This window comes from Humulus lupulus, chromosome 1, assembly GCF_963169125.1.
Source record: "Humulus lupulus chromosome 1, drHumLupu1.1, whole genome shotgun sequence".
NCBI classification, from domain to species: Eukaryota; Viridiplantae; Streptophyta; class Magnoliopsida; order Rosales; family Cannabaceae; genus Humulus; species Humulus lupulus.
Window position 1 is genome coordinate 136,930,258 of NC_084793.1, and position 26,779 is coordinate 136,957,036.

At 34.8% G+C, this 26,779-nt stretch overlaps 1 protein-coding gene across 1 annotated transcript; it reads right to left on the reverse strand.

Annotated features, from left to right (window-relative positions):
• Positions 1 to 3,757: 3,757 nt before the first annotated feature.
• LOC133822494 (uncharacterized) lies at positions 3,758 to 5,794 on the reverse strand. Its single transcript, XM_062254847.1, has 4 exons — positions 5,789 to 5,794; positions 5,671 to 5,694; positions 5,410 to 5,472; positions 3,758 to 5,035 (listed from the first exon to the last, which is right to left on the reverse strand). Exons 1-4 carry the CDS (start codon positions 5,792 to 5,794, stop codon positions 3,758 to 3,760), a joined length of 1,371 nt encoding a protein of 456 aa, XP_062110831.1.
• Positions 5,795 to 26,779: the final 20,985 nt, after the last annotated feature.

Here is a 26,779-nt window from a genome sequence, read left to right on the forward strand (position 1 = left end):
CTCTTCTTCTCTTCTCTGCATGCATAACCAAACCCAAATTTCTAAACCCTTGCTACCACTAATCTGAAGATCCATTCCACTAATCTGCAAATCCATTCTTTTTTCTCGCCAAAAGCACACGGTGATTGCAGCTCATCTTGTCGGCAAAACTCCATTGGATTCGGTCCATATCAAAGCTCCGAACCATAACTATCACCGACTGGTTTTGGTCCAAATCCAAGCTCCAAAGCTGCTCCAGATCAAGAAATTGCTCTCAACTCCAAAGGTTGTTTCTGAAGAAAATCGCTTGGCCAGGTAACCCACTGCACTTATATTTTTCTGTTTGTTTGTTAAGATAAAGATTTCTAGCCGTGTTTTTGAGTTTGATTGCTGCTTTTTTTTTCTTTCTCAAAATCACATTTTCTCTTTAGTTTTGGAAATGAGTTTTGTTGAATTTTGGTGTTAACTCGTACAAATTGGTTGAGACATTTTGTCGAGCATTATGTATATGATTTGTAGTAGACTCGTACAAATTGGAATAGGGACTTTGAGTAATATTTTAATCACTGCAAGTGCAAGTTGTGTGAGGAGTTTGAATTTTGAATGACTTTTTGTTGGTGTACCGGTCTTGCATCTTCAATAGACTTAGATTTGTTGCTTAATTTTTATCTCTATGATAATTTTTGCTGGAACTTTACATTTTTATTGTTTATTTACTTCTAGGCTATAGTCAGATTATTGAATGTAAAACTTGATGAAACCAAAAACTACAGTACAATTGCAGCAACCCAGTAGAACACCTGAACAACAATCTAGAAAACACTCTTCAGTGCAAAAGTTAAATTTAGATGTTCTTTGAGTTTCACTGCTATCTAAAAAATGATGCATTTGTTTTCTATCCCTTTTCTTTCATTGTTATGAAAAAGCAAAATGGATAAAATAACATGAAAATAGTACAGGAACAAAAATATTAAAATAAATGTTACATATATGCATCATTACCTTCCTCTTATTTAGAACAATGTTCAGTGTGTCATCTAGCTATCTCTTCTTGTGTTTCCTTGAATTGTCCAAAGCACCATCAGTCAATGCAACAATTAATATGAAACTTATAAGAGTAATAAAAGCTACAAAATTAAGCAGCATATTAAATTAAAATAGCATAGCCAATTTAAGCAGCATTGATATGTTTTTTACGAGTGACTGTTGTTCATGATCTTCAAGCTTAGTTATTAACATTAGTCATATGAGTGGAAATCTTGTCTGAGGTATACAGAATTTATAGCAGTTATACCTCATTTTCTGAGTCGATTGCATTATCCGTACTCTCCTTTTCTTCCCTGTTTTCTATTTCTGAGGTTTCTTTAAGGTCTACTCCTCCCCCTTCCGTACACGCAACACTTGTGACATCTTCACTTGCTAGTCGTGTCTCACTTTCTTTAGGCATCTCATGTAGCAAATTTTCAAGCTTTTCTCCTGGTTCGTCTTTCTGCATTTCTTGTTGTTTATCTACTTCACTTGTTAATGCTACTTCTATACCTCTTTCAGTGGTTGTAACATTATTTTCAACATCAACTTCCACTACTCTGGTAGAACAAGTGTCCTCAACTTTATTCTCCTCTTTTAAAGCATCCACTGGATCTAGCTCCTTATGAATTGCCTTCTGATCTTCAATATTCACTAATGAGGCTCCAGCAAATCCTTCAACATCCTCCTTTGTTTGGCATGGAACACTCTCACTTCCTCCAGCTGTTTCTAACTCTTTAGAAATCTACAAAATAAATGACTTTCAAATTAGAGTACACAATCTTAAGTTTTTTAGAAAGGGAAACTAGGCTTGATGATTTTTCACCTTCAATTCATGATCTTTTAGCATTTATTTGCTTCATTTTCATCTTGTGACTTAACAAATGTTATATCAATATATTGGAGAAAATTAGAAAAGAAAATAAATGCAACTAACATTACATATTTTGAGTTCCATATTAACTTGTGCTCAATGTTGGATAGACTTAATATTTTCATATTTTGATGTATTTTAATCCATTTTTGGTAAATGTATCTGTTTTTCTCAGATTGCTACAGTTTTTAACGAGTCATGGTTCATACACGGTTTTCGTCTGCATCTCAAACAAATATTCCAAATTCTAAATCAAATATGAAATCTGCAGTTGCTTCTGTTAGTGAAGCAAGAGTGAAGAGAAGCCTCTATAATTCCAAACATGATGCTAGGAAAGCAAAAAGATAAAAAAAAAAAGCCAATTAATTATTGAAGAACCTTGTGAATCTGCTCCTAAGGTATTTTTTCAATTCCTTTCACTTTAGCAATTATTCTTGAGTTTCCTATGTTTTACTATTCTGCATTTACTTTTAAGTAGGTATTATTAGGTTGCTTAGGTTGGTTGTTTATTGGTTGGTTTCTAAGTTGCTATATATTTTCAATGCTTTCCAAATTAATTGATTTGTGCTTATATTGTTTAAATGTTGTCTATGAATTTATTAGGATTTTATAGGATTGTTAAATATGTTGTTTTTTATATTGTTGATTAGTATTATGAGGTGGTTAGGTCTTTTGAAGGTTTCTTAATCATGCCTTAATTTCATTTTATATATTGCGATTGGCTTTGATAATACACATATAAATATATATATAGTGTTATTGATATATAGTCTCATAGTCTAGTATAATAAGACACTGAAAGCAAATGGTGAATGGAGATAGAGGAGTTGTTAAACTGACTGTAATGCGACTGAGAGATACTTATTTACGTATTGTTTATAGGGTTGATTCAAAGTTTATAGGGTTGCTTTATTTGTTGCTAGAAAGGGTTGCTAGGTAGGGTTGTTGTATTCTTTCAAGGGTTGCTTAAGTGGTTGTTGTTTGTGTTATTAGTTTTATATGTTGTTAATGCATATTATGGGTTGATTAACAGTTTCAATGGTTGCTTAATTGTTCAGCAGAGGCTGAAGACTCGTTCAAAAAGGTGCTGGACTTATCAAAAGGTTGAATGGCTGAATGGAAAACAAATTCAAAAGCTTTCAAAATAGGCTGAAGGAAGCGATATATCGCCCCCTACAGGCGATATATCGCCTGGACCATTATGCCTGAGGCAAATGTGCATCGTTTCGTGTTTTCCGTATCTACGTGCTGCGATATATCGCCCCCCATAGCTGCGATATATCGGCATTCGATGATTATTTAAACATGAAATTACACCTTTTTAGCTTAATTCAAATTGAGTAAACAATGTTGACTAAGCCCTCAAACGTATTCAAAGCTGCTGACTGACCTTAGAGCATTCAAACTTTACCCTTATTAAATTTAATCCTCAAAATACTTAATCCTTAATCACCCATACATAACATGTGCTTAAAATCCTATTAGTTCTTATCTAAACCTTATAGTATTATAAATATTATCCTCCATATCAGCCATATTAATCAAACCTTTGGTTAAAATTAATATTCTTAAACTATAGGTTAAACTTAGAAAATCTACAATTACTACTATGAGTGTCCAAATAAATCCTGGTCTGAACCAAAAATCCACAGTCATAAAGATAATACTATAAATACTATAATACTACTATCTAACTAGCTAAGTAAAGTTCTTGGACTCTACATGGAAGGTGCAAGCCCCGTGTGGTACTTCTGGGTACACTGTGTTGATCGCTTTTATAATACTTTCATGTCGGTCAGAAACGATGCTCATGCCTTCTCTTACACCATAAGCTTTCCTAAACTTGTCAAAGAACCACTCCCAAGAATCATCATTCTCTTAATCAACTACACAGAATGCTAGGGGGAAGATTTTACCTTCAGCATCTTGAGTTGCTGAAACCAATAATGTCCCTCCATATGTTGATTTTAAGAAAGTCCCATCAACTATTACGACAGGTATGCAATGGGGCCAGCCTTTCATTGAAGCATTCAATGCTACAAAAGCATATAAAAACATCCCATCTTCATCTGATTTTAGTTCAATATAGGATCCTGGATTTGTGTGATGCAACATATACAGATAACTAGGCAATTCTGCATAAGATTCAACTGCTTTTCCTCTAACTTTTTCAATAGCTTTTTCTCTAGATCTCCGAGCTTTGCTGTATTTGACTTGCACTTCATGATCATGTTTCAAGTCCCTCACTATATCAGCAGCTGTGTACTTTGTTTTGATGTTTGTGAACTTGTGTTTGATCATATCTGCAATGATTGTTGAGGTTGCTTGACGTTGGTCTTTTAATCTTATCTCCAAAGCACAAGTGTGAATGTGGCTAAACTTTCTAATTATGAACTGATTTGTATTTTCATTCCTTGATGCTCGTAACATCCACTTGCAATTTTTATCAAGGCAAGCAACTAGATATTCCTTTTTGCATGACTTTTGTACACAATACTGGAAATGATTATTTATCGCATAATGGCTCAAAACAGTCTTCAATGTTTCTTTGTCCTTATATATTTGAGACAAAGCAATCTCTTGGTGACGGTTGTTGGTGATGACTAAATCATCGTCGATGTCAATCACTTCTTCTTCATTATTTATGTTTCTTTCATCTATCATTTCTATAATCTGATTGGACACCAGCTCTGCATAATCAATAAAGTCTGCAACCTCTTTATCACCCAAATAATCAACTGGTTCATCATCTGAATTTGATGCTGCTTCTTCTGTTTGTGCAACTTCATTGCATGGTTGATTATGTGTTGTTGTACTCCTAGTTGAGAAAAAAGATTGCTGCATTGAGTTGAATTCAATTGTGAGACACAAAGGGTATTTTGTGAAATTTGTTTCCTTTTTCTTCAACTCTATGTAGAACTTCAATTGTGAGTCATCAACTATTTTTAAAGGAGGGTATCCATCTTTAACTTGATACTGTATTGTCAAAAGTGTAGAATTAAGTTGCAGCTTCAATTCATTGCAAATCATACCAATCAAGTTGTTGTAGTTGAAGTCATTTCTAATTACTATTCCACAAACATCAAAGTTGATATAGTTTTTGTTTTGATCCCATTGCCCATTGTGTTGGAGTAAAACTGCAATGCTATCCATTTCCTGCAAGCAAGATATACCTTGTAAATAACATATAAGCAACTTATTAAACAACTTACAATCTACCTTGATGATAAACCCTTAAGCACCCATTAAGCAACATCTTCATCAACTTTATTAACACATTAAACAACAAATTAGAGACCTATTCAGCAACCTCTATAACCCCTTAAGCAAATAAACAAACTCTTACGTAAACTCTTCAAATCATTATTAGTAACATAAGTAAACAATAATAAACATGTACAATATTTATAGCAACCTTTTAAACACCCAATTAAGCTACCAATTGTTCTAACCAAAGTAAAAATAAATATTTACCTCCTTTCAATCAATCCACTTTAAATCCAAATATATTGACAATTGCTTGTTCTCACACCTTCTTCAAAATGATCAGCAATCCTCTTTAAATCCTCTTTTATGAATATTTTTACATCAACCTAAGAATTTACAACAACCCATTCAGATTCAACCAAATCAATCAATAAAATATAAAAAAATATATAGAATATCTTAAGCAAGCTTGTCAGCAACCTTAATTTAACTTAAAGAAACTACTCAGCAACATAATCAGCAACCCAGAAATTCAATTTTACCTCATTTCATGAAATTGACAATAGCTCTATTATCCTACTCACTTCCAATCTCTTGTTTGCAGCAACCTAAGAATTTACAGCAACCCATTCAGATTCAACAAAATCAATCAATAAAATATAAAAAAAAATATAGAATATCTTAAGCAAGCTTGTCAGCAACCTTCATTTAACTTAAAGAAACTACTCAGCAACATAATCAGCAACCCAGAAATTCAGTTTTACCTCATTTCATGAAATTGACAATAGCTCTATTATCCTACTCACTTCCAATCGCTTGTTTGCAGCAACCTAAATATTTACAGCAACCCATTCAGATTCAACCAAATCAATCAATAAAATATAAAAAAATAATATAGAATATCTTAAGCAAGCTTGTCAGCAACCTTCATTTAACTTAAAGAAACTACTCAGCAACATAATCAGCAACCCAGAAATTCAGTTTGACCTCATTTCATGAAATTGACAAAAGCTCTATTATCCTACTCACTGCCAATCACTTGTTTGCAGCAACCTAAATATTTACAGCAACCCATTCAGATTCAACCAAATCAATCAAGAAAATATAAAAAAAATAGAGAATATCTTAAGCAAGCTTGTCAGCAACCTTCATTTAACTTAAAGAAACTACTCAGCAACATAATCAGCAACCCAGAAATTCAGTTTTACCTCATTTCATGAAATTGACAAAAGCTCTATTATCCTACTCACTGCCAATCTCTTGTTTACAGCAACCTAAGAATTTACAGCAACCCATTCAGATTCAACCAAATCAATCAATAAAATATAAAAAAATATATATATAAAATATCTTAAGCAAGCTTGTCAGCAACCTTCATTTAACTTGAAGAAACTACTCAGCAACATAATCAGCAACCCAGAAATTCAGTTTTACCTCATTTCATGATATTGACAAAAGCTCTATTATCCTACTCACTGCTAATCACTTGTTTGCAGCAACCTAAATATTTACAGCAACTCATTCAGATTCAACCAAATCAATCAAGAAAATATAAAAAAAAATAGAGAATATCTTAAGCAAGTTTGTCAGCAACCTTCATTTAACTTAAAGAAACTACTCAGCAACATAATCAGCAACCTAGAAATTCAGTTTTACCTCATTTCATGAAATTGACAAAAGCTCTATTATCCTACTCACTGCCAATCACTTGTTTGCAGCAACCTAAATATTTACAGCAACCCATTCAGATTCAACCAAATCAATCAAGAAAATATAAAAAAAAATATAGAATATCTTAAGCAAGCTTGTCAGCAACCTTCATTTAACTTAAAGAAACTACTCAGCAACATAATCAGCAACCCAGAAATTCAGTTTTACCTCATTTCATGAAATTGACAATAGCTCTATTATCCTACTCACTTCCAATCGCTTGTTTGCAGCAACCTAAATATTTACAGCAACCCATTTAGATTCAACCAAATCAATCAATAAAATATAAAAAAAAAATATAGAATATCTTAAGCAAGCTTGTCATCAACCTTCATTTAACTTAAAGAAACTACTCAGCAACATAATCAGCAACCCAGAAATTCAGTTTTACCTCATTTCATGAAATTGACAAAAGCTCTATTATCCTACTCACTGTCAATCTCTTGTTTGCAGCAACCTAAGAATTTACAGCAACCCATTCAGATTCAACCAAATCAATCAATAATATATAAAAAATATATATATAAAATATCTTAAGCAAGCTTGTCAGCAACCTTCATTTAACTTGAAGAAACTACTCAGCAACATAATCAGCAACCCAGAAATTCAGTTTTACCTCATTTCATGATATTGACAAAAGCTCTATTATCCTACTCACTGCTAATCACTTGTTTGCAGCAACCTAAATATTTACAGCAACCCATTCAGATTCAACCAAATCAATCAAGAAAATATAAAAAAAAAATAGAGAATATCTTAAGCAAGCTTGTCAGCAACCTTCATTTAACTTAAAGAAACTACTCAGCAACATAATCAGCAACCCAGAAATTCAGTTTTACCTCATTTCATGAAATTGACAAAAGCTCTATTATCCTACTCACTGCCAATCACTTGTTTGCAGCAACCTAAATATTTACAGCAACCCATTCAGATTCAACCAAATCAATCAAGAAAATATAAAAAAAAAATAGAGAATATCTTAAGCAAGCTTGTCAGCAACCTTCATTTAACTTAAAGAAACTACTCAGCAACATAACCAGCAACCCAGAAATTCAGTTTTACCTCATTTCATGAAATTGACAATAGCTCTATTATCCTACTCACTTCCAATCACTTGTTTGCAGCAACCTAAGAATTTACAACATCCCATTCAGATTCAACTAAATCAATCAATAAAATATAAAAAAAAAAAACAGAGCAACCGATAACCATCTTATTCAATATTCAGAGCAACCTTTGAAACACCAAACAACAAAAAACAGAGCAGCAAAAGTAATAAGATCTTACGTGAAATTGGGAAAACCAGAATAAGAAAACCCAAAACAATGCCAAATCAAATATCTGATGTTAACCCAAAAATCAATACCCAAACCAGACCAACAATGGAACCCAGCAGCCCAGCCACCTATAATGACGGGAACCCAGCTACCCAGCCACCAACAATGACGGGAATTCCTTCCGACCTAGCGACCCAGCAATCGGTATTCTTTCCGGTTTGCTATCGCTAGAAGAGAAGAAAGAGAGAGACTATTTTTTTTTTTTTGCTGAATGGTAGAGAGATTGGTTGCAAATAGTATTTTTGCACAAAACACTTACAGTTATATATAAATGAATATATTTTTTAGATACCGTATAAATACACTAAAACTTTTATATATATGTATTATTAAAAAAAGCCCTTTAATTAATATAGTTAATTTTCAAATTTTGAAAATAATTAATTAATAAAATAATTAAATAAATCAAATTCAAATTTTGGTAACCATCACCAACTTACCTATTTTGTAGGAAGAGAATATTTCTTTTTGTTTCTCAAACCAAAAAAAAATTCTCGTTCAACTAACAACCCAATTATTCTTATACATATCTTAACATAAAATATTAATATACATATATATATTTAAATTTTAAATTAAATAACTAATCTTATTAATTAATTAAGATAAAACAAACAAAAAAGAATATACTTTATATGCACAAAAAGTGCACCTGCGCATGGATGAATTAATGACCAATTTTTATTTATTTTTTTATTAGTTGCACACAAAAGTGCATCACGGGAAGAACTAAAAATTTGAATAATTGATCATATCAATTAAACAATTAGCTATGTCTCACGCATGGTATTGAACAAGATTGATCAATTCAATTTTTTTTAATACTGATTACAATAATCATGAAAAAAAAAATTCCAACAAAACAATATTGGTATACAATGAATCTAATTCAAAGACTAAGAACAAATCAAAAAACAAAAAGAACCATATAGTTAATGATCAATCTCATTCATTACATCCATAAAATATATTCAAAATATATAAGAAATAAGAACAACATTTAAGTTCACTCATAAAGCATGTGCTCTACGTGTTCATACATTCAAAATAAACACAGATCAAATTCATGATACATGATCTCAACCATGACTCTGATACTAATTGTTGGTTTTTGATCATGTGATTGACAGTCAGCAGAAGCATGGGATAATATTTCAATGCGATACTAACAATTATTAAAGCATAAGAATTAATCACTCTATGAACCATAACTAGAATGAGATATTTCTCATGCGTCATGAATATGAATAAAATGAAAATTACAAATATATTTTCTAGATGTAAAGCATGTGTAGATCAATAACATCTTAGCCTCCTAACCCACCATCCTCCATACTATGGCTCGCACAAAGAGAAGGAAATAGATGGATGTCTATGCTATTTGGTAGGATATACAAGAGCACACTTTTGAATATCAACTCATAAGAGAGTGTTCTTCTCACAATAACGTGAAATGCATCTGTTAGTTTCTTCTTTTTTCTTGATGTTATATTCTATTAATATAACAATAGAAATAAGACCTATTCCTAATCTCATTGGGCCTATGTGTGGAGCACAATCCATTTGGACTGTGTTCGGTGCCAACTGTAGGGCTATGGATCCTATGATAATTAATCAATATAAAATGATATTTGTTAGACATTTATCATATTATTTTATGTAGTATGCAACTATACGACAAAATTAAATATGATTAAATTAATTTTTTTACAAAATTATTAATATAATTTGTTTGCCATTAAATAATATTTTAAGTATTATTTCACAAATAATATTAATTTGTGAGAATCAAAATAATACTTTATTATTTTTAATTTTTTCCTTTTAATACCAAAATTCTACCTCTGTGTTATCGAGCTAGTACAGGGATAGTATGGACCCGTAGTTCTAAGCTCCAATAATTTAATTAATTTCACTACCTCTTAGTTCCATCAATTAATTTATTAACTATGAAGTATTCCACTAGAAATTCATAGTTGAACTCTCAAAACTACATCTTATATTATTAGAATCTATAACTATAAATCGTCTATTGATTTAGTCATTGCATGAGTTATGACCATCTGCTAGTTGTTCATAATTAAAGCTAAGTCTTAATATTCGTTAACCTCTCTAATTATGTCTTTATCAATTAGTTCTATTGATCCTCTAATGAACATTATTCTATAAATTTATTTATAGAAGGAAATTTATGTTCAATAGAAATTGAACGCTCTATGTTCAAGCCTCAAGTCAATATTAAAATAAAAAACTTATCTGCTTTCATTTAAGTAAGGAGCTGATTTCATATCTTTGAAGTATGTTCCTAGCCACTTGAATTTCTATGACTCTAAGATATCAGGAATTCGGTCGTAGGAATGTTGAACCTTACTTAATAAGTCAAAAGTCATAAGAGCAAAAATAGGAGTTCATTACTCAATTCAAGAATGAGGTAAAGTCTCAAACGACCATCGATTGATGAATGTTGAACTTCAATATTTTAACTGAGATTATCAAAAGTTCTTTCTTTCATTGTGTCCAGTCCAATACAATCTATATTATATTCGATACCTCTATCTTTTTGTGTCGCTATACTTAATAGTCTTGATAAACTGTTATGTCTTCAACAGAAGATAAACCGTACTCATAATCTTTATTAAATGAAGCTCCCACTTTAATTAGTGATTAGAGACAATATTTATATAATTATCTTGAATCAAAACCTCTTGTGTATATATTATTATACATATACTTAATTCAATACCACATCAATAATATTGGATTTTCATGATAAATGGCATGTAAAATTAAATATAAATATGACTGCAAAATATTAACTTTATTTAATTAATAGTAATCATTCATACAGAAATAAGTTTTAAGGGTACAAATCCCAGCACAAATTATAACAACAATTGGTACTTTAGGGTTCTAAAACCCATATATTCCCCCAATTTCGAAATCAGACCAAATTCAACTCAAATTTCTTAGTTTCAATCTTAATTAGAGCCAAAGAACATTTTCTCTACACATTTCTATCATCAACACATACATCTAAACACCCTAGAAGCATTAATTTTCAAAATCAAGCCCAAAACCTCAAAACTCCATGAAGAAGAAAGAAGGGAAGTATTTATCTCTTTGAATTTGCGAAATTCTTAGGTTAGTGGTGACCCTTTGTTTCCGCCAACTCCTCTTCCTAGCAGCTTGAATCCTTTCCTTAAGATTCTCAAAATTGGTGATCTTGAACATAGCCTCAAAGTTTGGTGTTTGAATGGGTTTGAAAAAAAGATTAGAAGAGGAAATAAGAAAAGAACGTGAAGGTGAGGAAAAGTATCAGACTTTGGTTTCTTTTCTCTAATTTCATTGTCAAAAGACCATTTTCCCCCTCTCACTAATTAGCCCCTTTAACGACCAACAAGGGCACTTTTGTCATTTGCCTATAATTCCCACTTAACCTCTAATTATACCACTAATCTCCAATTTATCAACTAATATCATTTAAACAAAAATACCCTTTCCAGTTATTTTATTTTTCTCGTATTCTCAAAATACGAAAATTCCCAAAATCCCCTAGGCTCAACCTGAGTTGAGTATTTTCCTCTGTTGTGACTTTTTCGCTAAAACCGCTCGAAATGATCCACTCATGCCGAAAATCATATATATTTACATATTAATATGGTCTCAATGCACTTAGCACATAATATTTACAATTATATCGTTAACGGGTCAAAATTACGAAAATACTCATTTTTCTCAAAAGCGGATCTTTAAACACATTTACCACCCATAATATGGCATATTAAATTATATAATAATATAATTACCATAAATTTCACTCATGCACTCCTGACATGCTAATTAAGGTACTAAACCTTATTAGGAGTTTTGGGACGCTACATTTCTCTCTTCAAAACCCACTCTCACAATCTGTTCAAAAGTCACTCTTGCACTCTTTTCAAAAGCCCACACTCTCACATACACCAAATACATATTTATAGAGTTGTAAAACATGGGCACCAAGACAACTTGTCCATCAAGACACTAATTTTACAAAAATTAATAGTTACCTAAAATAAAAAAAAAACACTAGAATTAAAAATAATAATTAATTTGAGTCAATACTCAACAAGTGCAAATCTTGAAAGGCCATGGGCTACATAGTTAGTAGTTCGACGTACATGATAGAGGGATACACCAGGAAAAGAGGACTGTTGTTATTTAATATCACAAATAAGATAATTAAATCTTCTTTGTTGCTTGCTACTAGAAGAGAGACTTTGGAAGACAACTAGAGTTTCTACATATGGGACTTTGCAGCCAATGTCTAGTAGCCATTGCAAGCATAGAGAGATAGCATTTGCTTCAATCTTTTTTTGGAAGAAATCTACTAGATAGCTTTTTGGAGATAGCAACAATAACTTGGCCTTAGGAATCACACACCAGACCCCCAACACCCATTACTTGGCCATCCTCATTCATTGCAGCATCAACATTAAGTTTTAATTTTCCAGGAGGCGGAGGCTACCAAGGTATTGAGAATGTTATGTTACCATTTTGACTCTACTAGTGTTGGTTGCTTTCTCTGTACTCAGCCAAATAATTCTTGGAATGTTCATAAAGAATAGTTGTTGGTTTGGTCTGAGTCCCATGGTGAGTGCAATTTTTGTCATGCTAGATATACCAGATGAGACAAAGTAGATGTTCCATTTGTTTGTCATCATATAAGTCAAAGAGTGAATGTAAAAATTCATTGCCCCTTGAGTGAGAGAGGCTTATGAAAAATCCAGAAGAAAATGTGACTCTAAGTATGACTCAAAGTTTCACAATGATGGTGACACCAAGAGCAAGTGGGTTAGCAATAGTCGTTCTCTATTGTAAGTTGGATGCAAATAAAATGGCACAATAAACATCCCGCTAAGCATGAAGACTGACTTTACTCAGCAAATGTAGACGCCAGAGACAAGACCACCAAGTTGAGTCAGACGTGGAACTAGAAGGCAGCTCAAAATCATGCAAAAATGATACAAACATATTGGGTGGTGAATCCTTGCAAGGTGCTCTACAAATCTACGAATTCTGTATTGGTGTTTGTCCTCTCTAAGGTGCTCTCCTACAATACCCATTTGGTGAGACCCAAATATTTTAATATTGATCCAATATTGTAATCTTGAAGTTGTTGTGAGCCTTTGGTTATACTCAAGAAGAAAATTGTAATCTCATTATTGAACTTTGGTGATAGTAGATTATTTAAGCGGACTACGGTCCTCGTGGTTTTTTCCCACATTTGGTTTCCACGTAAAAATATTAGTATATCACTTTTATGATTGTTTTATGATTCATATATTGTTTTTTTTTTCTTTGTTTAATATTTCTAATTGTCGTGTTTGATAAGAATCCCATTTTTTACATACAAAGACGGAAAATATCGTACTTATTGCAAATGGTTTTCCCAACAAGTGGTATTTGTAATGCCCTGCTTTTCGGGCACCTACTAGTAACCATGTTGGGGTGGTGAATTGTGTTTGGAATATTATATTGATTAATAATATACGATTGAGAAGCAAATTTCATATTGTTAGTGTTAGCCAATGTGTGAAATTTGCAGTTTTGGTCAAACCGAGAAATTCGGTCTTGGACCGAAATGGAAACCCTAACTGGGTAAAATCTCGGATAAAATATTATTGGAAGTTAACAATCATGGCAAATTATTATTGGGTGTAAAATTTGTTGGTTTGTTTTATTTTAAGGTCTAAAAAGTAAAAATTTTGTATAAAGAATTTTTAAAAGTGCATTTTTTTTTAAATTGCTTATTTAGCCACAAAAAAAATATTGGATTATTAAATCCATAAAATATGAAATATAGGAGTGTGACCGCTTAAATTAAATTACATGACACGTTTAATTTAATTACCATAAGTTAAGAATTTAATTTGATGAGGCAAAAAAAATTGAGAAAAATTACCACATGATAATTATTTTGGGTAAATAATAAGCTAAGTAGTTAAGTAAAAATTAAGGAAATAATTAGGGGGTTTAGCTGATTAAGTGGGCGGACATAGGGGAGGGCAATTAGGTCATTTGACATATTCTTTCTACCTTAGTATTTAAGCTAAAAACTTAGGCTTCAATCCTCATTTGGTGTCTTCATTTTTTCTCTCAAGGATTTTTTTTTCCTCCTCCTTCTCTCTCAAACTCTAATCATCTCTCATACACAATCATCTCATCCTTTTCTCTCAAAACAACCATTAGATTCTAATCATTCTCTTAAGAAGCTAGAAAATACAAAGAAACTACAAGAGGTAAACCCTAAACTCTTGTCTTGTTTCTCTTATTTTTATTTTTCTTAGTTAGTTTAAAACTAATTATGGGGTTTTGGGGAGTATGTATGTGAATGTAGAAAGCTTGAACACGTATTTGAGAAGCTAGAGCCACAACCAAAACACCCTAGATACTACATGAGGTATAAATGGTCACACTTGTGTTGTTTTGGTTAAATATTGTATAGCTGCCTTGCATGTGTAATTTTGCTAGTTTAAATTCATTCTTGATACTGTAATAATGTATATTTGATGGCTAATCATGCATGCATGTATGTTTTGTTGAATGGTTAGAAGAGGAACCCAATATTCCTTTAGATTTCTATTATTTTATGTGCCAAAAGTTTTAGTCTTGACTTCAAAAAGGGTCAAGAGAACTCCATATATACTTGTTTATGGATTTTCTTATTTCTAATGTATTTTTTTAGGAAGAGTATATACTCATAGTGTATAAAACGTCTAAAAAGATGTAATATTTACCAAGTTAAGTTCTGCAAAATTATTGTGAAATACTTGAAAAATGTTTTAAAAATTGTGCATGCAACTAACTTTGGACAACGAGTTCTATAAGCAAAATAATATATTTTTAGCTGATTTTTTAACAGAACACTCTTGATATATTAGTAATAAAATTGGTTAAGTTTCATGGAAAAATATTGTAAAGGATAGGAGTTCTATTTTTCCAAAGTTTAGAAAAATTAATGGCCTGTTCGTTAACATAGAAATAAAAAAATTTATGTTTATTTGAATAAAAACGTAAAAATATGTTCGGTAAGTTTTTTTTATATTTTATTTTTTAAAATTTTAATTAAATTTTATATAATTTTGAAAATAACTTTTTCTTTTAATATTTTTTTAACGATTTTCTTCTCCTTCCTCATCGACTCTATCTTTTTCCTCTCTTCACAAAAGCCATTGTCATCCACTCCTTCCTCACTTGCAACTAGCTCTAATGTCCACTTCTTCGGACTTTAAGTACCATTTCGTTGTCCTCTTCGTATGAACTTATTTATGTACCATTTTTTCTCTCAATATTATTCTCAATACAAATATTTTCTCAATATTCTCTTGCATTGGATCTATATAAAAAAATGGATTAAGTATGAATCTCTTTCTAATTTTTCTTTTGGGTCTGGTTTAAATTTTTTTTTTGTTCGACCATTGTTTCTTGAATTGTTTATGTTTTGTTTCATGATTATTTTTCTTGCTTGATTGTGGCTCAGTGAATTGCTTTTATTATGGTTCTTTGTTTGTCGAATTGTCTTGAAATTTTATTCTTCATATTGAAAGAGATCTTACCCTTGTTTTGATATGTATTGAAAATGTTTGTGATGTATTTGATAGAATGTCAGAGAGATGCTTTTGCTTTAATTCTTTGATTTCAGGCCTTGTTGATTATAGGCTAAGCACAATTCTATTCAATATTAATATTGGGTTCGTTTTATAGAGAAACTTTTTATTTTAGGTTAGCCTTGCTATATATACAATTTCAAATACAAAATTAGTTCTAGCAACATGAAAAAATATATTATAAGATCATATTGAATAAGGGACCACACCCACTAAACACAAAAAATTTTGTATTTTTATATACACTATATGGATTGGGACTATATTTTTTAGGTTTCAATATTATATGATTTATGTGCAGAATGATAAGTAGAGATAACAACATCTTGAGTAATATTGCCAGCAAAACCAAAAAGTATGTAACTATATATCATCAACTCTACTGCCTTTTCTTTACAGTACCATTAGACATCATAATCCATGCTACTCATATTTATTTGTTTTTAAGTATCATTAATATAACGTCTCCTTTGTGAACTATGTTATATTATTTTTAAATAATATAATGTTAGATTAAATAATGTTACAAAATGTAATTTGTCAAACCTTGTAACATATTATTGAGATTTACAAAATTGGACACATGTGTGTGCCCAAATGTAACATATTTTGGAGTTACAAAATTAGTTACAAATTTGTAACTCCCAAATATTACTCAATAATATGCAGATTGAGAGTTACACATTTGTGTTTGAATTCCATAGAGCCATTATGTAATATGGTTGTTGGAGACATGTTTTTAACTCTCATTAGATGTCTAGAGGTTACAAAATCATGTGGGAAATGATTTGGATCGTTTTGAAAAAAACTGAATTTTTGGAGTCTGAAATTGCCAGTGGTCGCGGCCACTGATTATCCCTGGCCGCAGCCTGGGGGTCAGAGGCCAGTGGTCGCAGCCAGGACCATCTCTAGCTACGGCCAGGGACGTTGACAGCCAACTCCAACTTATTTTTTCCATCTTGAATGGTTCTAACACCTCATGTAACTCCCATGACTTTTTTTAATTCCATTAACATCCAATTAAAAAATTGGTAACAACCATGGGGGTTGGTAGAATTTGAAATTCAAAGGGTGTCTCAATACTCTATAAATATGAGTCTATTGCTCACTTGTAAGACACACCATTTTATATCCACCAAGCACTTGGCTAGAAAATATACCATATAAGCTTGATAATTCTAGAGAGCTAGTTCCTTGTGAAATCCCTTAGTACTTAAAGAATAGGGGGAAATAAGCTTTTGGACAAAGGTTTTGAACATTGTTAAAGTTGGTGATCCTCACTACTCTACATTTTGGTTGTGTGAGAGTTTGTGTTCATTCTTTTGTTCTCCTTGTTCTTATTTTACTTGTATTATTATTGTTTTGAGTTTGTAATCTTCTTCTTCTACAACATTTCTATTTACTTGTACTGTTATTTAATCAATCCTATTGTGCATTTGTATTTTCTTGCTTAGAGTTGTAATTTTGGTTTCTATATTTTCCATTGAATATAATAGATTCTCTAACAATCAAAAGCTTAATTATTTCATTTTCAATGGAAGGATAAACCATAGAGATCTTGTGAGGATCCAACTTTTAAAGTGGTAAGATAATATAATGTTCTTCTTTGTTTTTTCTTAGAATATCCAATGGCTTTCATATAGTGATAGAAATGAGAAGAAGAAATTTTTTACAAATGAGGTTCATTGTTTTCCAATCTCCTTTGCTTTTGCAAATACAGTGGTTAGATCAGAAGATAATTCAACATCTTGAGTTTTTGCTATATGTGATTAATTAACATATTGTGTAAATAATCTCTGGATTATTGGGTTATGTGCTAGCATGTTATATAATTGTCTTATTTTGTTATAATGGAAAATTATTAGAATGATAATTTTATGAGCTTTATATGACATGTATAAATACATTGATTTTGTGAATCAATAGAAATATGAAGTCATATGTGTTGACAATTATGTGAAATTATATTGAAATATAATCATGAAAATATTTGTGAGATGTTAATAAAATAATTATTTGAGAATTTAAAATTTCTCATTTAAGAGATGACAATCTCATTTTATGAGATAAGAAAAGATGAACCTAAAGCGGTTACATCTTTTAGTAGTTGTGTCTTGCTATTGCAAGAAAAATGGATCAAGGTGAATTCAAATGAAAAATATTTGAGAATTATTTAGTGACAATAATTCTTAAATATTCAATGTCTCAATGAGGAGACATTACAAAATTGGAGAAGCAATTTTGAATCATTACATCATTAGTGAATAGATTAAAGAGATTTTATTCATTTTGGTTAAAGATGGTGATATGTTAAAATTAATCTCAATGAGGAGATAATTTTAAAGTAAACCAAAAGAAATCAAAGTATTTAAAAATCAATGAGGGTTTACTTTCGTTGATTTAAGTGTTTTGGCATCTTCAAATTAATCTCAGTGAGGAAAATCAACGGATGTCAAAGTGGTGTTTTCAAAATAATCTCAAAGAGACTCTTAGAAAACACACAAAGTTGTTTAAGTAATTTTGAGATTATTTAGACAACTAAAAGTGAAAATTTGTGATTATTTACTTAATAAATTTTCACATGGCATTTGTTCACATATTTCATTTTTGTGGAATATATAAAAGAAGGCAACCAAGTGGAGGTTACTTTCAAAGAAGTGTGTCTTTCTTTAGCAAGTAAATAATTCAAATAAATTGTTTACCCAAAAAAGATTCACTTGATGACGTGGCAAGATTAGTACGTACGTGGGATGCACGTGACTGTCTATTTGGTTTCGTTCTGGTCGACCATCGACCAGAGGAGAATTTGTACTACAGAGGGCATGTTTCATAAGTGACTAGAGCTGGTCACACTATATCAGATAGTTTCTAAAGATATTTGATCTTGCTTTTATGTAAAAAGTGTAATTTCCATTATTATTCAGATATGTTTGTATTAAATGTAATCAAGGCCCATCGACCCATAAGTAGATCCTTGAGCCTATAAATAAGACTAAAAGGGCTCATGAGAGGGGGCTGGGAAGAGACTCAAAGAGAGAAAATTATTGTTTTTACGCAATACTTTGTATCTATTATTGAGTTTGTGAAACTTGGTAAACCCTTGTTTACTGATCGCAGGTTCTCATTACATTAATAAGAACATTAAGACATAGGTCATTACCATCACTTGGGGCCGAACCACTCTAAATCCTGGTGCCATTTATCTTCTTGACTTGAATTCATTTAATTTCTATCGTTTTACTTGACTCCGTGTCGTTGACCAAATCAAGGGTCAACATTTTGGTGCTTTCATTGAGAGTTGAACTCAAGACCTCCAAGAAGATCGAATGGCTAAAACAACTAGGAAAACTCGGCAAACCTCTGGGAATGTGCCAAATCAACCTCCTCCACAAGGTGTAGCTGAGGATGAGCCACAGGTGGAATTGGAAGAGGAGGAGATGGATGCTGAAACTTTGAGGATGACTTTGATTGTGTTGCAAGAAGAATTAGCTAATTTGAGAGATAATCAAAAGAATGTGGCTGAAACAATGGTGTTGCAGCAGAGGGAGATTGATCGGCAATGCCAAGCACTGAGTGAGCGGCAAGCTGACATGGACCGCCGACAAAGGGATACCACTGCGGCCTTGGAGGCAGCCATTCAATTGGTACGAGGACAGCCTACACATGCCTCCCAACCGGAGCAGCCACCTAGTACGCATCCACAACAAAATCCACATTCAGAGCATCCCCAGCATCACAACAATCTACCACAACCAATGAATCCTCAGAGGCCAAAGCAACCCCCTGCTACTCAATAGGAGAGGCCATTCTAGGATCCTGAGCAGCAACCACCCTCTCGCGTTGGTCAAGAAAACACCCAGCAGTGAAGGCAGAATAGGGACGGATAGCATCCTAGAAGCCCTAGGCGCCAGATGGCTGAGGAACAAAACCCTCCGAGTAGAGGACAACATCCTTTGGGTAGTAGAAGGCAGGTGGAGTCAGGCTCTGTTGTCAGGGATCCCCCACTACATAATAATTCTAAGGAACCTACCGACCAATGCAGGCCTCCACCTATCTATCGGGACATTCCAACAGGGAGAGAGGGAAATAGTACGAACAGCAGATCGCACCGTCATAGGTCACAATTTAGAGATGGCCATGATTATAATGAGGCGAACTCTGGAAAGAGGAATGCTGGTCGACGGCAAGAGGAGAGGGGTGAAGGACAGAACCCTCCACCAATGGAGAATCGACCAATAAGCCAGAACACTGGGGGGCAACCTAAACAGCCCAATGTCTTTGACCGATTAGGGGTAAGTGAGCAAAGGCCTATGGAAGAAGATCTGAGGAATACACTTAATGATCGAATGGAAAGGCATGGCGAGTACTTCCCCCCAGCACCGGTCACTCCAGCAGTACTAGATGTTGTGCAGGCCCAGCTAGATGCCTTAAATTAGGCCATCCAGCAACTAGTTGGGAATGGGACATCCCATATAGAATTTGATCAGAGAAAGGGCACCCAATTTGTACATAGAATTGATGTGGCAGAAACTCCAAGCAAGTTTAAAATGCCAGTCTTGCCCAACTTCATTGGATTGGAAGATCATCTATCTCACATTAACAAATTCGAGATACAGATGGACATCCAGAAGGTGTCAGACAATGCTCGGTGCATAATTTTTCCTGCCACTTTATCCGAAACTGCTCAAGAGGGGTATTTCAAATTCCCCCTAGCCAATATAGTTTCTTGGGAAATGTTCGTAAAGGAGTTTTATGGACAGTTCTATGCTAGTCGAGTACATCTGACTGAGGCCAATCAACTGGTCAAAATACGCCAGAAGGAAGGAGAGACCCTGAAGGGGTATATTCAACGATTCATGCGAGTAGCTGCTGGGACCAAAATGGTTAGGGATGAGGGAAAGATGATGGCTCTCACTGCTGGGGTACGGCGCCACTCATCCCTTTGGAACAGTTTGTAAACGAATGGAGTCAAGAGCACTCAAGAATTTCTGGATCGAGCAGACAGGTATATCAAGATCGAGAAAGCCATCGCCAATGAAGGAAAGTCTCCTACAAACGACCAGGGCCAGATTGAAGACCCCACCAAAGCTGCCAATGGATCTAGGAAAACCAATGGCAACGGCAAAATAATGGGAAGAATGGGGGAAAGAGGGCGAGCCACGAGCCTACAACATCTGATAACAAGCGCCCAAAACAGCATAGATACGAGTCGAGGTTCACCAATTACACAGCCCTAGTCAATAGATGAGCGGAGGTATCAGGCCAGTCACACTACTATTCCCTTTAGGCGACTAGCCTCAATTAGGAAAGATATATCCAAGAGAGATACTACCAAGTTTTGTCGTTTTCATAACGACTATGGCCATGACACTAACGAGTGCAACCAGCTCAAGGATGAGATTGAGTTCCTTATCAGAAAAGGACATCTGAGGAGGTATGTGCTAGCAGCTAGAGGTTCTTAGCAAGAGGCTTAAGGAGGCAACAAGCAGGCCCCTGTACGCCAATGCTTGCCTCCTTTACAGCTAGCTCCAGTCGCTGGTACATTGTTGACCATCTGCGGAGGACCACACATAGCAGGTGACAGTGGGAAGGCAATAAAAAGGTATGCCAGAACCTTACGTCGTGATCAGGATATTGAAATGCTGAACGTCGAGGAGTGAACTCCCAAAAAAGCTCAAACAGAGGAAGAATCAATAACTTTCTCCAAGCTAGATGCTCAGCATGTTTGATTTCCCCATTCAGATCCTCTGGTCATGGATGTTCCAATCGCCAACATGATGGTCAAGCAAGTGTTGGTGGATACAGGAAACTCGGTCAACATTTTGTATAAATATTCACTGGAAAGAATGAAATTATCGGTGCAAGATTTGGAACCATGAAACCAAACCATTTATGGTTTTTCCGGCGAAGAACTCGCGCCAACTGGGTCAATCAGGCTTCTGGTCACAGCAGGGGCTGCACCTGCGAGCAGGACATTACTCGCTACTTTCATAGTAGTTGATTGTCCTTCTACATATAATGCTGTGATTGGAAGGCCCATTCTCGTCGATCTACGGGCAGTGACCTCAGTATGGCATTTGTCCATGAAGTTTCCAAGCGACGTAGGAATTGGATGCGTGTTGTGAAACCAGCGAGAAGCACAGGAATGTTATAATTCCTCAATCACAAAAGCAAAAAGAGGCGGATCGGGAGAAAAGGCCAAAAAAAAAGGTTGCCAATGATAAATGAAACACAAACCCAATCAGGTGAACAGGTCACCAAATAGGGTGTTGCCCAAAGTGAGGATAGGGACTTAGATCCTCGCTTTGGGGATTTTGAATAGAATGTTGGACCCTTGGAGGACCTCGAGGAGGTCCAATTAGAAGAAGCAAATTCGACCAAGGTTGTGAAAGTCGGTAAAAACTTAGAGACAACAACAAAAAACAAACTGGTGGAATTTTTGAAGGAGCACCAGGAGGTGTTTTCCTAGTCGCATAAAGATATGGTTGGGATAGACCCAGTGGTGATTAGCCATGTCTTAAATATAGACAAAAACTTTCCACCTGTACAACAAAAAAGAAGGCTGCTCGACAAAGACAGATCAAAGGCCCTAAAAGAAGAAGTCAAGAAGCTGAAGGAAAATTGATTCATCAGGGTAGCATTTTATCCATTCTGAATGGCAAGTGGAGGGTGTGTGTGGATTTCATAGACCTTAATAAAGCCTGCCTGAAGGATTGTTTCCCACTTCCAAGAATCGACCAACTGGTCGATGCTACATCAGGGCATGAAATTTTATCGTTCATGGATGCATACTCTGGATACAATCAAATTAGTATGCATCCACCTGACGAGGATCACACTAGCTTTCAAAGAGATATGGGACTTTACTGTTATAAAGTAATGCCCTTCGGTTTGAAAATGTTGGTGAGACTTACCAGCGACTAGTCAACCATATGTTCAAAGAGTTGATCGGCGTTAACATGGAGGTATATGTTGACAACATGCTGGTCAAGTCAAAAAAGGTCGAAGAACACATCAAAGACCTGCAAGAATGCTTCAGCATCTTGAAAAAATGTCAGATGAAGCTGAACCCTCTCAAGTGTTCCTTTGGTGTTGGATCGAGAAATTTTTTGGGATTCATAGTAAACTCACGAGGAATCGAAGCTAATCCCGAAAAAAATCAGGCACTGATTGAGATGCAGTCTCCTACCAAGATAAAAGATGTTCAAAGCCTAACCGGAAGAATTGCCGCTCTTAGTAGATTCATATCCAAGTCAACGGACAAGTGTGTTCCATTTTTTAATCTACTCAGGGGCAACAAGAAGTTTGAATCGGCAGAAGAGTACGAGCAGGCCTTTCAGGCGCTAAAATCCCACATGTCGCAACCACCAAACTTGTCCAAACCAGTCGAAAAAGAAACTTTGTTCATCTACTTGGCAATCACAGAGTATGCTGCTAATGCTGTTTTAATCAGAGAAGAAGACAACACTCATAAAGTAGTATACTATGTAAGCAAGAGGTTTGTGGGGGCAGAATTACAGTATCCACCCATAGAAAAGTTGGCCTATTGCTTTATTCTAGCCTTTATGAAGCTGCGACCCTATTTTCAAGCTCACCCATCGTGGTACTCACCAACCAGCCATTACGACAAGTCTTGCAAAAACCAGAAGTCGCGGGTCGATTATTAAAATGGGCAGTTGAACTAGGGCAGTTCAAAATTTCCTATTCTCCACGCGCAGCTATGAAAGGACAAGCTCTAGTAGATTTCGTCGCAGAATTCACCAGAATCCCAATTAGCGAACCGATGGAAGCAACTGAAAGTCAAAATCATGCTCCTCCCTAGAAGTTGTTCGTAGATGACTCGTCCAACGAGCACAATGCAAGAGCAGGTTTGATTTTGATCACACCCGAAGGACCTAGGTTCCATTGTGCAATCAGATTCAACTTTACAGCATCCAACAATGAAGCCAAGTGCGAAGCTCTGCTCGCAAGATTAAGACTAGCTAAGGATATGGATATAAAATCACTAGAGATATATAGCGATTCCCAGCTAGTCGTTAATCAAATTATGGGAGAATATCAAGCTAGGGGTCTCACGATGGTTGCTTATTTAAACTAAGCAAAGGAATTATTGGCACAATTTCAAAAGTATACTCTCCAACAAGTGCCTCGCGATTAGAATTCAAATGTTGATGCATTGGCCAAGTTAGCAAGTGCGAAAGATGCTGACGCCTTGAGCATAATACCAGTTGAGCATTTGTTGGCACCGAGCATTCAAATGGAAGAATCCTCACTAGTGATTCAAATGACAGACACGTGGATGACGCCCATCATCGAATATCTCGAACAGGGATTACTGCAAGTGGAAAGGAACAAAGCGAGAACGCTTCAAAGACATTCAGATTGATTTATTCTGGTCGACGGAAATTTGTATAGAAGAGGATACTCAATGCCTTTGTTACGATGTGTTTCTAAGGAGAAAGCCAAGGAACTGATGCAAGAGGTCCATGAAGGTTTCTGTGGAGATCACGCTGGGGGCAGAGTTTGTCGTAAAAGATTCTAAGGCAAGGGTATTTCTGGCCTACCATGAATGAGGACTCTATGAATTACTTTAGAAAATGTGACAAGTGCCAGAGATTCTCCAAGATACCGCGAGCAGTCCCAAATGAGTTCAAACAAATGCAAAGCCTGTGGCCATTCGTAGTAAAGGGAATTGATTTGATCGGGTCTTTACCTATAGAAAAAGGGAATGTCAAGTATGCAGTAGTTGGTGTTGACTACTTTACAAAATGGGCCGAAGTTGAGCCATTAGCAAAAATAACGACCAAGAAAGTATTGGACTTTGTTGTCAAGAACATCATATGTCGATATGGGTTGCCAAGAAAAATTTTCTCAGATAATGGCACACAATTTGACAATGATCTTTTTACTGATTTCTGCGAACGGCATGGAATTATAAAAAAAAATTCATCGGTAGCTCATCCACAAGCAAATGGACAAGTCGAGGTCGTTAACAAGACTCTGAAGGACACATTGAAGAAAAGGCTCAAATAAGCAAAAGGGGTGTGGCCAAAATAATTACCAGAAGTACTATTGTCATATAGAACATCCCTCCGAACAACAACAGGCCATACACCGTTTTCCTTAGCCTATGGGTATGAAGCCATGTTGCCTATTGAGCTAAATCCATCATCACATAGAAGGCTAACATACGACCAGAACACTAATGACCAATTATTGATGAAGTCTTTGGACTTAGTCTACGAAAGGAGCGAGCAGGCTCAACTTCGAGTAACAGCTTAACGTGAAATACCAACAAAAGTACATGAAAGAAAGTTTAACGTGGGGGATTTGGTACTTAGAATAATTTTTCTAAACACTTGCGATCAGGCTGCCGAAGTGCTCGGACCAAACTGGGAAGGTCCATATTAGATTGAAGAAACACTTCAACCAGGCACATATAAACTTGCTCGCTTAAATGGAGATCTCATTCCTCACTATTGGAATGGAGAACACATGCGCAAGTATTACGAATGAACAATTCTTTTTAAAGAATTGACTTGTATTAATTTTACTTTTTACAAGTTTATGAATAAGGGCTAGTCAATTATATGACTGGTTGCTTACAAGTGTAAGATCAGTTTTTGATCACTCGTACAAACATGATTTTTATCAATTTATTACGATAAATAAAAGAACTGTGCACAACCAGTTATTCTTGCCAATTATTATATTTATTACAAGTATTTGCTCAGTATGTGTGTTGTTTTGCTATATTAATCGTTTTGATCATAAGTACGTGTGCAGTAATGTTCGAACAAGACTTGTTCATGGCCAGTGACCGAGAACCTTAAGCTCCTCGATCACTTGGGGGGCGTATAAGATACTAAGCAAGCAAAGCATATCAACAAGCATATGTAAACACACGAGCAAAATAAGAGAAAGCATACTACAGCATTTAGAGTATTTTTCAAAACATTTAGCTAAATTTTGCAAAATCTAGAAAAAGTGTTATGCTAAGTTCGGTCATACGAACAGATATTATAATAATAGCAAATATTATAATGTCATAATGAAATGTCTTTACACCGCGAGCAATTGCTGCTCGGATGTAATAAAAAATTAAAAGAAAAGTTGCCCTACGCAACAAAATTGTCTCAACATTACGAATCGATGTTCGTATATTTTAGCTACAAATTTAAAAAATCATAAATCATTGTGCAGCTGGAGGAGGAGCTGGCTGAGATTGCTAGTCGTCTGTTGTCCCCACATCCTCTTCAGCACCTTCAATGCCTGTTGCCAAGGAAATTTCAGGAGACTCCTAAGCGTTCTTTTCCTCTTCTAGGCGAGCAGCGCACTTCGCAAGTTCAACTTGCCTCATCTGCTCCGGGAGGTAGTCGAAAATTAGCCCCTGGGTTGTTCTTCCAAAATAGATAGAAGCAATTGAAGGTTGCTCCTCTGAACCTCTCCAGGTTTTGAGAATTGGTTTCCTCGAGCAGCTTTACCCGCCCCTCTAGCTCGGTAGCCTCCTTCATGTTGGCTGCCAAGTCCTCTTGGAGTTTGGTCGATTCTTTGAAGTTGTTCTCCGAAGCCTCCTTAAACTTTTCTTTGGCAGCAACAGCTTTGCCCAGCTTCTCTTCAACTCCTCGGATAGATTTGCGACTTTTTTTTCAACCCCCTCAATATTCTCCTCGCATACCTTGAACTCCTCGGCATGTTTGGCCTCTATTTCCTCAGCACGATGCCAACCATGGCTCATGGTTAGGATACTTTGCGAATAGAGAAAGTGAAACGGTTAGAGACTTTTAGAGAAAATGTTGCTCGACTGAAACTAAAGAAAAAAAACACACTTACATCGAGGACTTCAGAAAGCCCACGATTCATGACCTGGCTGTGCTTCAGTGGGGGAAGATGGGAAAAGGATTCCTGGCTGCGAAGGTGCCTGAACAGTCTTTGTAGCTTCTCATAGGTAGCCTTGAAGGCGTTGTTCAGCAAATCAGCGGCCAGGGATCACCCTG

Bases quoted from the DNA above. Each gene is read 5' to 3' on its own strand.
- LOC133822494 (XM_062254847.1), bottom strand. The intron at 5,473-5,670 runs GTGAGTAGGATA...GTAAATTCTTAG, and splicing joins CTGCAAACAAGAGATTGGAA to GTTGATGTAAAAATATTCAT. The intron at 5,036-5,409 runs GTGAGAACAAGC...TCTTGCTTGCAG, and splicing joins CTGATCATTTTGAAGAAGGT to GAAATGGATAGCATTGCAGT.